The sequence below is a fragment of the Ursus americanus genome, chromosome 23, assembly GCF_024610735.1.
Source record: "Ursus americanus isolate L20-20 chromosome 23, mUrsAme1.1.p, whole genome shotgun sequence".
NCBI lineage: Eukaryota > Metazoa > Chordata > Mammalia > Carnivora > Ursidae > Ursus > Ursus americanus.
Window position 1 is genome coordinate 15,843,572 of NC_142149.1, and position 13,472 is coordinate 15,857,043.

Sequence of the window (13,472 nt, forward strand, 5' to 3'; positions counted from 1 at the left end):
AAAATTCTATATATTAAAGCCTGAATGTCTGACGACCCCTGACTCTGAGAATGTGACGAGTGCTATCATATGGCTATGGAATGTGTTTCTCAAGTTAATAATATCCCATATTTTCTCTTTTATTTTCCTATTTTTTCTGCATTAATCTCCTTCCCAACTGTTTTTCATGCTATTTTGTCCCTAATTGCTTGTTTTTCTATCGCTTTTTATATTCCTAATAATAGGACTTATCTGTGTTTTCAGTATTTCTTTGGATCCAAAATTTAAAAGGTTGATGATACTTGTTAATAAAACAATAAGAAAGAATATTGCTTTATTTTCTTTCTCAGCTCCTTTCTAAGTTTTTAATAAATATCTTCTTACTGGGCTCACACCTCAAGTTATAATTAGCAGTGCGAAAATTTAATATGCTTACTCACCATCAACAGGTAGGTTCTTTATCAAATCAACACTTTCCATTCCTGTGAGTTTCATTCCCATGTTTTGCAAAGCAGTGTCTAGTTTAGCGACATCAACAACCCCTCCTTGGGAGAAAGAAAAAAAATAGAAGCAAAATTGAATAACCTTAGAATGTGACAGAAGCTACGAATTGCTCTGTGTTACAGATATTGGCTACACCTTAAAGAATAAGGTTGAATGTCTATTCAGTTGTATAAAAACTGTCAGTAATAAAGGTGAAATTAGAACTTCCTCCACTGAGGTTTTTTTTGGGAATCAATTTATATAACTAGCTTTTAAAGCTTGTGGTGTAACTTCAAGACTATTTACAGAAATAGAGAAAATAAAATTCATATGCTGCCAGCAGGAAAGTATTATTTTTGTTTCCTAAACAGAAGTTCACATTGCAGGGGCGGGGGGGCACCTAGGTGGCTCAGTGGGTTAAGCGTCTGCCTTTGGCTCAGGTCATGATCCCAGGGTCCTAGGATGGAGGCCCGCATCGGGCTCCCTGCTCTACAGGGAGCCTCCTTCTCCCTCTGACTCTGCTATTCTCTCTCTGTCTCTCATGAATAAATATAATCTTTAAAAAGTTCACATGGTTCTTTCCTCTGAATACATTTTCCAAAAAACGTCTAATAATTCTTCTCATTTTTTGTTAGATTATGAAATATTACAGGGATACAGACTTTTATGATGACATCACTGACACCTATGTATCTCACCCAGCTTCATTAATAAACAGAATAGATACGACAAAACTGTCTTCTAGGTCCCTCCTCATCCCCCTTCTTTCCCCACCTTTCCCAGGGGACTTACTGACTTATATATAGTGTTTATAATTCTCATGCATGCTTTACCGGCATATATTAAATGGTTTTGCAGAACTTTAAAGTTTATATAAATCATATCGCAATGTGAGTTTCCTTTTGCCACATGCATTTTCATCGAATTCCTGTTTTTTAAATTTGTTCGTGTTGAAACATGGAACACCTTCATTCATTTTATTCATTCATTCATTCATTCATTCATTTATATTTTTGAAGAGAGCATGCGAGCAGGGGTAGGGGAGGGGCAGAGGGAGAGGAGAGAGAGAATCTTTTTTTTTTTTTAAAGATTTTATTTATTTATTTAACAGAGACAGAGACAGCCAGCGAAAGAGGGAACACAAGCAGAGGGAGTGGGAGAGGAAGAAGCAGGCTCATAGAGGAGGAGCCTGATGTGGGGCTCGATCCCATAACGCCAGGATCACGCCCTGAGCTGAAGGCAGGTGCCCAACGACTGCGCCACCCAGGCACCCCGAGAGAGAGAGAATCTTAAGCAGGTTCCATGCTCAGCATGGAGCCAGATGTGGGGCTTGATCTCATGACCCTGAGATCATGACCTGAGCTGAAACCAAGAGTTGGACGCTTAACCAACTGAGCCACCCAGGCGGCCCGTCATTCATTTTAAATACATTCATTTTAAATACATTCGTTTTTAATACATTTAAATACTTCATTTTATTTTTTAATAATATTTTTTATTATGTTAGTCACCATACAGTATATCCCTAGTTTTTGATGTAAAGTTCCATAATTCATTACTTGCATATAACACCCAGTGCACCACGCAATACGTGCCCTCCTTAATACCCATCACCAGCCTATCCCATTCCCCCACCCCCCTCCCCTCTGAAGCCCTGTTTATTTCCCAGAGTTCACAGTCTCTCATGGTTTGTTCCCCCTTCTGTTTACCCCCTTTCTTCTTCCCTTTCTTCTCCTACTGATCTTCCTACTTCTTTTGTTCCATAAATGAGTGAAACCATATGATAATTGTCTTTCTCTGGTTGACTTATTTCGCTTAGCATTATCTCCTCCAGTCCCGCCCATGTTGCAGCAAATGTTGAGAAATCGTTCTTTCTGATGGCTAAGTAATATTCCACTGTATATATGGACCACATATTCTCAACCCAATCATCTGTTGAAGGGCATCTCGGCTTCTTCCACGATTTAGCTATTGTGGACAATGCCGCTATGAACATTGGGGTGCATATGGCCCTTCTCTTCACTACGTCTGTATCTTTGGGGTAAATACCCAGTAGTGCAATGGCTGGATCATAGGGTAGCTCAATTTTTAACTTTTTAAGGGACATCCACACTGTTTTCCAAAGTGGCTGTACCAACTTGCATTCCCACCAGCAATGTCGGAGGGATCCCCTTTCTCCACATTAAATACTTCATACATTTTAAATACTAAATACTATTAACATAACTACAATGTTATGTCATCATATACTGATCTATTCTCCCATATATAACATTTAGGTTGTATCCAAATTTTTTGTCATTACAAAATATACTGCAACATACATTCTCGTGTACGTCTCTTTGTTGACAAGGGTAAGAATCTGAGTAATATATTCAGGAGTGGAATAGCTGAAGTGAAATACATACATTTTTAATTTCTTAAGATTTTATCCAGTTGCTTTTGAAAGTGCTACTATTAATATTAGCAGTGCACAAGAATTTCCATTGCTCCATATCATTGCCATTAACTTAGTGTGGCTTGACTGTTACAACTTTGGTGAACTTGAGATCTGTGAACTAGTATTTTACTGTTGTTTTAACTTAGACTTCCATGATTATGTGTGAAATGAAGTACTTTTTGTAAGTGATTGGCCCCACAGAGATCTCTTTTGTCAAATCCCATATTTGTTCACTTCAGTACTAGTTCTTCGGCTTGTTCTTACAGATTTTGGCCTTTCTAATGAGTGTGTAGTGGTATCTCTTTGAGGTTTAATTTGTACTTCTCTAATGATATATGATGTAGAGTATCTTTTCATATGTTTAATTGCCATCTGTGTATCTTCTTTGGGGAGGTTGTTATTCAGCCATAAAAAAGAATGAAATCTTGCCATTTGCAATGACATGGATGGAGTTAGAGAGTATAATGCTATGTGAAATCTGTCAGTCAGAAAAAAATCTTTGGCCTTTTCTTAAATCAAGTGTATTCATCCATGTCCAATCTACTAATAAGCCCATCAAAGGCATTCTTCATTTCTGTCATAGTGTTTTTGTCGCTAGCATTTCTTTTTGCTTCTTTGTTAGGATTTTCACCTCTCTACTTACATTGTGCCTGCTGTTCTTGCCTGCTATCTACTTCATCCATTAGGGAGCCCTTAGCATATTAATCATAATTGTTTCGAATGCTGACATCCCTGCCAAATTTGAATCTGGTTCTAATGCATGCTGTCTCTTCCCATCGTGTTTTTTGCCTTTACAATGCTTGTGATTTTTTCTTGATAGCTTGGCATAACGTACTGGGTAAAAATAACTGCTATAAGCAGGCCTTTAGTGATCTGGTGGTAAGGTGTACGGGCAAGGGAAGCATACTATAATCCTATGATTAAGTCTCAATCTTTTCGTGAGCCTTTGCCTCTTGGACTGTGAACATCATATGTGCTGTGGCTAGAATGTGCTGAAGTTGGGTGCTTCCCTTCCCCCAGGTCAGTTAGGCTCTGATAAAACCTTAGCAGGTTAGGCTATGGTTAAATAGTTTCTCCTTAGGGCAACCTTTTTATGAAGAACAGAATGCTCTGGTACATTTCAAAATGGTTACTTTCCCTCTCCCCCTGCCAGAAGCTTCTTGAGGAGATTCTTCTCCAATATTCACTGTGAGAACCTGGTTGAACTCCTAGTGGTAAAACCCACAAAAGGTGTGGGCACTTCCTCTATGACCCATCCTTTGAGTTTTTGACTCTTAGACTCGACCGCACTGAGCCTTTAGCATTTCATCAATTACAGTTTAGGTTTTCCTGCCCTGCCACTGGTTCCCAGAGAGGTTTCTGCTCAGGAAGTTGTGGTTTGCATGTCTTTCCCTCCAATCGGGGTGCCACAGTTTCCCTGTGACCTCATTTCTCATGTTGATCCAAGAAGAGTTGTTGATTTTTAAATTTGTTCAGCTTTTTGCTTACTATTAGGACAGAGTGGCTTACCATCTCATCTAAGTTACCAAACTTACTGACATGTACTTATTCATACTATACCCTTATTACCCTGTTAAAGCCAGGTATCTTTTCCTGCTACTTTTATTATATACATATAGCAAAATATGAATAACATATGTTTACCATTTTAACCATTTTTCTGTGTACAGTTCAGTGGAACTAAGTATACTCACCTTGGTTTGTAACTTTCACCACTATCTATGCTCAGAAATTTTATCTTCCCAAATCAAAAGTCCCTACTCATTAAACAATACTCCCCATTCCCCCCTATACCCAGCCTCTGTCTCTATGAATTTAACTACTCTAGGTATCTTACATAAATGGAATCAGACAATATTTGTCTTTTTGTGATTGGCTTGTTTCACTAGCAAAATGTCTTCAAGGCCCACCCATGTTGTAGAAATGCGGCAAAATCTCCATCCATTTTAAGGCTGGTGAACACATGGATTGATTTCATCTCTTGGCTATTTGAATAGTGCTGGATATACACAATAGTCTGAATGTTTGTGTCCCTCCAAAATTCATATGTTGAAAACCTACTGCCTAAAGTGATGGTATTAAGAAGTGGGTCTTTTGGGAGGTGATTAGGTCATGAGGGCAGAGCCCTTATAAATGAAATTAGTCTTTATAAAAGATGCCTCAGAGAGATCCCTTTGCCCCTTCCCCTTGTGAGGATACAATGAGAAGTCTGCAACTTGGAAGGGGCCCTGACCAGACCATGCTGGCACCTTGATCTTGGATTCCAGCCTCTAGAACTGTGAGAAATGAATTTCTGTTGTTTATAAGCCATCTAGTCTGGCAGTTTGTTAAAGCAGCCTGAATGAACTAAGACATATATCTAGAAGTGGAACTGCTGAATCATATAGAAATTTTATTTTTAAGCTTTTGAGGAGCCACCATACTGGTTTTCATAGTGGTTGCACCATTTCACATGCCTACCACCAGTGCACAAGTCTTCCAATTTCTCTACATTCTCACCAACACTTGTCATATTCTGTTCTTTTTTTTTAAGTAGCCATTTTATGGGGTGTGAGGTGGCATCTCATTGTAGTCCAATATAAGTCTAATTGTTACTCATTTGTAGATAGTCAGAATGTACCCTGGTTGCTCTTAGGGCTTTTTGTTTTGTTTTGTTTTGTTTTGTAATTCTGTGATTTCCTTATGATATGATTAAGCAGAGACCCCTTAATTATCATCTTAGGATTCATTATGTGTCCTATATTTTAGGATCCATGTCTTTCAACAATCACAAAAATTACCAACTATTAGGTCTTCAAATTAGCATTTTCCTTCTTTCTCTCTGTTAGCTCTTTGTACTACTACTGGATAAATTGGCAGATGGCTCACTCTGACCTTCATGTCTCCTATTCCTCCTTCCTATTTGTAATCTTTGTGTCTCTATGCTGGAATCTTGGCAATTTTTTCAGAGTTCTATTCCAGTTATCTAATTAATTCTTTGGTTACATCTAATCTGCTAATGAAACCATATGTTTTTTAATTTTTTTCAGGCTAGACTTTTCATTTTTTGAAATTTTATTTTGACTCCTTTCAATTCCACTTTTTCCTGTGGTAGTTACTATTTCTTCTAAAATTATTGCCATTTGTCTTTTATGAATTTAATCATTTAAAGCATACTTATTTTACAGTCTATCTAAAATATTTGTATCTTGGGAAGTCTTCCAGGTTCAGTCTTTTTATTGTATATATTGGTATTAATTGGGGATAGATTTTTTCATATCTTTTGTAATTTTATGTTTCAAGATCATTTTAAGAAAGGTTTTATAGGGAAAATCTCACTGACCATGACATGAGGGTATATTTCTTAAACACTAGAGTTACTACAATGCTGGTGCTTTTTGTCAATTTTTTGTGAGTTTCTGGGTCATGCAGGGAGTGCAAATATGAACAGGAACCAATGTGAGCATAGACCCATTGTCATGAATTTTCCAAGAACATATTTCTTCATGATCTTAGAGTCCATGACTACACAGATAAACTTCCTTTTATCTACTTGTACTGATCAGGCATTTTTCTAGTTTACCATTTCATTAAGGGTGAAGTCATTCAAAGTCCTACTTTTATGTGGGTTTTTACTTCCATCTTAAGGTTAAAGAATGGTACAGGAGGCCATCTGGTAAAATATATACAGAAAAGATCTTTGGAAAAAAACATCAATATTTTCATTCACACACATACACGCATACACGGTAGCAGGATTCTAAATTAAGTGCGCAAAAGTCTCTTCATCTCCTTTTCAGCTTCAGATTCATCTCCTTTTTCATTATACTTGTCACTCACCTTTAAGAGTTTTCACACCATCCATCAACCTATTTTGGTACACCTTTCCAACAGCTGTAAAGAAGACACAAACCAGACCACATCAATAAGAGGTTAAATTAGGCATTACCAAAGCCTTAATTTTAGAAGGCAGGCATCATAATTTACCCCAGAAAAGGCCCAATTTAATTTTAAATAACAAAAAAACCAGTAACAAGCAGAGAAAATTCTGGCTCCTGGCTGGAGTTCTACTATGCTGAAATACACACATCTTAATTCTCTGTCTTCCTTTCATTTCTCCATTTCCCCTCCTAGTATTTTCTCGTTCTTTTTACTTTCCCATATGTCCCTGTTCATTCTTGAGGATGCCTTCTGACTGGAATCAGAAGTTAGAATAGGCCCTTTCTTGACCGAATACCAGGTTAGTGACTGAAGGGGCCAATTACTATAAATAAAGTGGCACAGCAGGGATAACTTAAGATAGAATTGTATGATTCCTTCTAATCCTTTTTCTTTATCAAATGGAGATAATTCTGGAAGTTCTCAAAAGAATAAACACACCTCTAAGTTCCTTAAAGGCTACATTGTTATTTTAAATGCTCACCATCAACTGGCAGATACTTCTTTAGTTCCAAGCCCTCCTTATCTGTGAGCTCTATCCCAGTTTTTTCCAAAACACTTTCAATATCGCTGACATTAACTTCTCCTCCTTCAAAGAAAAAATGAAAGTACATGGAAAGTTTGAATATGACCTAAATATGAAATATGAATATCCAAATTATGAAAAAAAGCAATCATTTATCTATTTGGTAGATCATTCAACAGCTATGAACAAAGTAGCAAGAGATCATGGAAACAGAATTGTTCCCTTAGCCCAAAAAATTCAGTATCCATAATTATGGAGTAAAGTAATTTAAACAAGATATAAGTGGCTTGGGGGATTCCAAGTTATTTAAAATATCACCGATATTTATTTAAAATTCAGTGTCTCTGTTATTCCCTGAATTATGAGTGTTCTATCTGATTTTACTTCACTACTTAATATGTTAATCCAGTGTAATGTGCATTTGCTTTTGAGAACATTTAATTCTATTACGGAAGTTAAGTAAGTACATTAGTTCAAGTCTGTAGTGTATAAAACAGGGGCTAAATCTTTTAAGATGTGTGCAGTATGGATGAGTAGTTTTTAAGTAAAGGATATATAAGTTAGAAAGGAATGGAAGGACTGAGCAATATCTAATGTTCATGAGGCTTTAAATATACATGAAGAAACTGTTCACTATATATATATGTTAGACTAAATATATAACAAGCTCTAAATATTTATGATACTCTAAAATTGCTCAAGACACTAAAAGAAGCACTAAATATTCAAGATATGGTAAATATTCATGAAACCCATTATTCAAATAACTTTCATTTGGCAACTCATTGGTGACACCCATTTAGGTCTTATGTGTCTTCTGTTCGAGGAACACAAAACCTATGGCTCTTTCAACAGCCTTAATGGCAAGCTACAACTATTAGCTAGAGGTACTTGTCCCTGTGTCTTTCTGAACGAGCAAGTCTGTATCATCGGCTAAAGCACTTTCCATCTGTTGGCCCATCTGCTTGAACCTCAACCCTGGTTCTCGTCACCACATCACTGGCAGAGAAAACTAATGCTACTGAACAGAGAGAGACACAAAACTTACTATGCACCTGTGTACCTTAGATTCAGGTAGTATGGTCCTTCCATTCACCATACCCTAAATTTGTTAATTTATTCTGTATTCCCCCTTACTAATTGTTGTGTGTTTAAAATGATTTAATAAACTGTGTGATTCAAACATTTTAACTGGGTCCTTGAACCTTTCTGTTCTGTGAACTTTGGGCTAGCTTGCCGGGTAGTATACTTTGAGGCTATAATTGCAGCAAATGTCTCTTCATGATACTCAGATTATGCATATTGACATATTGTTTGGAATAAATCCCAGAGAATAAAGAATTTTCTATCAAGGCATTGCACTGAAGTATATAGTGTAAATAATCTAAGGTTAAAATTGCACATAATTTATCATGTAAACAAGGACTACTCAGAGTAAAAGAGGGTGTTAAAAGTAATTAGTTAAAATTATCCTACCTTGGTGGTAAGCCATAACTGTCTAGAGAAAACCAGAATGTAAGATCACTCTAAAATTAAACTCTAGGCTATGAGCCAGCAAACTTTTCTGTAAAACAAGCTAGTAAAACAATGGAAAATGTTTTAGGTCCTGTAGGACATATGATCCCTGTCACAACTACTCAGCTCCACCACTGTACTGTAAAAGCAGCCATAAATAATACATAAACTAATGGAGGTGGATGTGTCCCACTGAAACTGTTTACAAGACCAGAGCAGATTTGGCCCAAGGGTCAAAGTTTGCCAATCAATATTCTAAACAATTAAATAGAAATACTTCCCCAGTAAAATGGTACAATGATAGAGTAAAATAAAAAGGCAGTGACATGACAGTTGGAATAGAGCATCAAAATAGAACTTAATGTGGGGCGCCTGGGTAGTGCAGTGGTTAAGCATCTGCCTTCGGCTCAGGGCGTGATCCCAGTGTTCTGGGTTCGAGCCCCACATCAGGCTCCTCCACTAAGAGCCTGCTTCTTCCTCTCCCACTCCCCCTGCTTGTGTTCCCTCTCTTGCTGGCTGTCTTTCTCTGTCAAATAAATAAATAAAATATTTAAAAAAAAATAGAACTTAATGTAAGAATTAGGATCTTAGATTCACAGTAACTATTTACTAACCTGTAACATCGGTCACTGCATCCATCAATGTGCTGAGCTCAACCTTCCCATTAGCTATAAGGAAAGCCAAAATAAAGTAATAATGCCAAAGAGTCATATACAAAACAGACAAAAAATATGGTAAATTGGGAAATAAGAGATCAAAGTTCATTAGCTCCACTGCTTTATCTGACGCAACTATAAGGATATAAACCCTAGATATGAAGAATTAACTCCATATTAGTTAAGGGAGAGTCTTTGTCACTTGGACAAAATGGATTCTAGGATGTACCTCTTGAATTTGAAGTCTGCTCTCTATCTTATTGGCAGGGTGAAAGGTCTCAATGACTTATTTGGCTGTGTAGCAACTTCTCAGCTTTGGTTCAGCCACAGTTGTCAGATAAGTTTGGGGGGGGGGGAACCACCTTTGTTATCTTCCTACATTTTCTAACTTTTCTTTCTTAAGTTCTTTGTCTATCACAACTATCTTGGGATTTCTCATCACATAAATTAGTGATCTGTTTCTTCTATTAACACTATACATACTTGTTTATAAAAACAGGTATGTAAATACCTCTTTACCCTAAAAGAAGAGTAGATACTTCAGACAGTCCCCAAACTGAAAGGATTTGTGGTAACATAATAACTAGTTACAAAAGGGACTCAGCAGTTCACTGAAAGCTAATGGGTTAATAAAAATTCTATATGATGAGTCAAATATACAGACTTATTTTCCTATGTCCTAAGGCTTCATGAAGTCTTTGTGTAGCAGTATTAATTATATTTTAAAAAAGTAATGAGTCATAAAAGGCAATCAACTGAAAATAATATTATGCCTTCTTGGGAATAAATTGGAATTAGGATGGTTCTGAGGGGAAATTTTAAGAGAAGGCCACGTTCGTACTTGTGTATTAAGTATGAACAAGTATCCTCTTGTAAACTATTGAAATTGGCCAGAATGTTGCTCGTCATTTCAAAATGAGTATATTTTCTGTCAAGACTTCTTTGGGAAGCAGAAAACTGTATGAGTGATGACTAGGAAATAGTCTTTCTGCTTTGATACCATTTGTACTAATGATCTGGAGCCCTCTGGTTATGTACTGCTCAACTGAAATGTTAGAGGTCTAGCATATATTTGAGATTCCTCTTACAGATTTTCTGCCACTTTTCATTACTTGTATTTTTCACTGTTTTTCATTTATTCTGTTTAGTCTCTCTGATTATTCCATTACTCCATTCATTCTTCCATATTTATTGTCTCAAAAATATAAATTGAAATAAGTCAAGCAAAGAAAGACAATTATCATATGATTTCTCTCATCTATGGAACATAAGAACTAGGAAGATCGGTAGGGGAAGAAAAGGATAAAGAAAGGGAGGTAATCAGAAGGGGGAATGAAGCATGAAAGACTATGGACTCTGAGAAACAAACTAAGGGCTTCAGAGGGGAGGGGGGTGGGGGAATGGGATAGGCTGGTGATGGGTAGTAAGGAGGGCACGTATTGCATGGTGCACTGGGTGTTATACGCAACTAATGAATCATCAAACTTTACATCAAAAACTAGGGATGTACTGTATGGTGACTAACATAATAAAAAAAATTTTAAAAACATATAAATTGATATAGGCATGGTTCCTGCCTATGAGAAAATCACAGTTTATAAACAAAGAAGAGTGATATAAAGACACTTATTTTTTTACACAATATGGGAAGTATATAATAATATATGTGTGTATAAGATGAATTTTAAACTAAGAACAAGGGTAAATAACATGGCTTCCATGGTTCGGGGGCGGGGAAAGCTCTGGAAGATAAACTCTGAGGTTAGTTTTATGGACAGAATTGGCCTGGTGAAATATGCTTAAGTGTTTTTATTGTAAGAGTTGGGGTGTATGTAAAAAGGACAGCTGGATATCAAATTAGATGCTATGGTATAAGCATTAGGTAATAAATAATATCTGTACATTTATTGGTTGAAGAAAATTTTATGAAGTTATCTACTAAATTTCAGGCACCATATGAGGCACTAAAAAAATTAAAATGCGTTTAATAAATGTAACATAATCTCTGCTTTAGAACAACTCAGTCTCTGGGGTGAGAAAAGACAAAGTTACTATAGTAGAGGAGTTGGGTTGACATAGAACAGACAATAAAATCAGGAGACCCTCCTGCTAAAATTCATCCACTTACAGCCACTGCTTTGCAACATGCTGGCGACCATCCTATATAAAAACCTTCAACTATGCCTATATCCAATACTATGGTGCAGACGTTTCAGTGTTGGAGGCCAATGTGGAGGCAGGAAATAATACAAGATAAAGCTAAAAGGAAAGCAAGGGTCAGATCTATGAAATAGTTAGTAGTCCTAATTGGTAGCAGCTGGTATCCAATGAGATGTGGCACTAAGAAGAAAGCTGGAGTGAAAAATGATGCCGATCTTTAAACCTGATTTACTAAGAAACATGATGGTGCCACAAGCTGAGAGAGGGCATGTATAATTAGGAGACAGTTTTTGGTAAATATTTTTAAATATAGTGAATTAAGATATAAAGATCTGAGGTTTTGCTGAGGAAGAATGAATTTGGCAGGTAGAATCCAATAGGAATCTGAATCTGGCTTCACCCAACCGTGTTTGGGGAGCAATTTGGGCTGCAGATAAATATCCAGAAGTTTTCAGCATGTAATAACAGTTGGAAATATGAGTGTGGATAATATTTTCCACTGAGAATTGTAAAAGTTAAGATGATTAATGGGCTTAGGACAAAACTATTTGAGGGATACTGATAATAGGGCAATTAGTCATTTCCTTCCTCCCTCCCTCCCTCCCTCTTTCTTTCTTCTTTCTTTTTTCTTTTCTATCCTTCCTTCCTCTCTCTCTCTTCGTTCTTTCTTTTCCTTTCTTTTTTCTTCTCTTTCTTTTCTTTCTTTCTCTTCCCTAACCTATAACATTCATTTTGCTTCCTGTAAATTCATTACTGGGTCAGAAAGTAGTTATAATAGTTCTGTGTGTGATATTTATAATCCAAAAGAAAAGAGGTTACTGATATGGAGCTCACATTAAGGAAGAATTTGTACTCACATTAAGACTAGTTTCTTCTCTAAGCTTCTGTAAAAATGTTATTTTGATACCAGGTAAAACTAATTGTAGACACTCTCCTGTACAAGTACACAAACTCTCCTCTAAGGTAGAGTAGTACTTGGAACACTAACCAGTAAGTGGCAGATTTTCTGTTACACCTTCAAGTTCCTTTTGTGTGAGCTTGATTCCCAGGTTTTCCAGGACAGTGTCCAGGTTATTCACCTTGACCTTTCCTTCTTAGGAAACATATAGGAATGAAACATGAAAAAAAATGAGTTCAAAATATTAAAAATATATTTTTGCATGTGAATTATTACCTGAATATATATACTTTGCCATTACTATAATAAAGACAAAGGAGAAAATGTACTTATGTGATTATTACTTTTCTGTATGAACTCCCATTTAACATGTCTAAGAGCATTAAAAAAATCATTAGAAAAATCAGAATTAGTAATTTTTCCTTTAAACACTGAGTGGAAGTTTGTACTATAAATAGGTTATGAAGGGATATAGGCTACAAGATTTGACTATAACCAATATTAGAATAGGAATGAGCTTTGATGCTAGGGACCTCATTAATTAATTAATATTATATAATAACAGAGTGAAGATCATAAGGTAACTTTAAAAACAAGTAGAATCTTAGCACTTTTTTGGTGAAAGTCACATAAAATTAATCACTTTAAAGTAAACACTTCAGTGGCATTTAGTACATATTCATGATGTTGTACAAATATCACTTCTAGTTCCAAAACATTTTCATCATCCCCAAAGGAGAGCCCAAACATATTAAGTAGTCCCTCCCTACTTTCCTCTCTACCCAACCCCTGTTAACCACTAATCCACTTTTTGTTTCTATGGATTTGACTACAATCTTCCTATATAATAAGCTCTCCTTAAACAACTCCCTGAAAATTTGGTAATCCTTTTCTTTA

General features: G+C 36.3%; 1 protein-coding gene across 1 annotated transcript in view; it reads right to left on the minus strand.

Moving 5' to 3' along the window:
• Window positions 1-13,472, minus strand: part of EFCAB13 (EF-hand calcium binding domain 13) — a 201,090-nt gene that overhangs the window by 41,887 nt on the left and 145,731 nt on the right. The window contains exons 38-39 of the mRNA XM_087854723.1: window positions 12,666-12,770; window positions 420-524 (exon numbers count right to left, since the gene is read on the minus strand). Of these exons, the coding sequence (XP_087710849.1) occupies window positions 420-524; window positions 12,666-12,770 (210 nt within the window). The remainder of the gene's footprint in view (window positions 1-419; window positions 525-12,665; window positions 12,771-13,472) is intronic.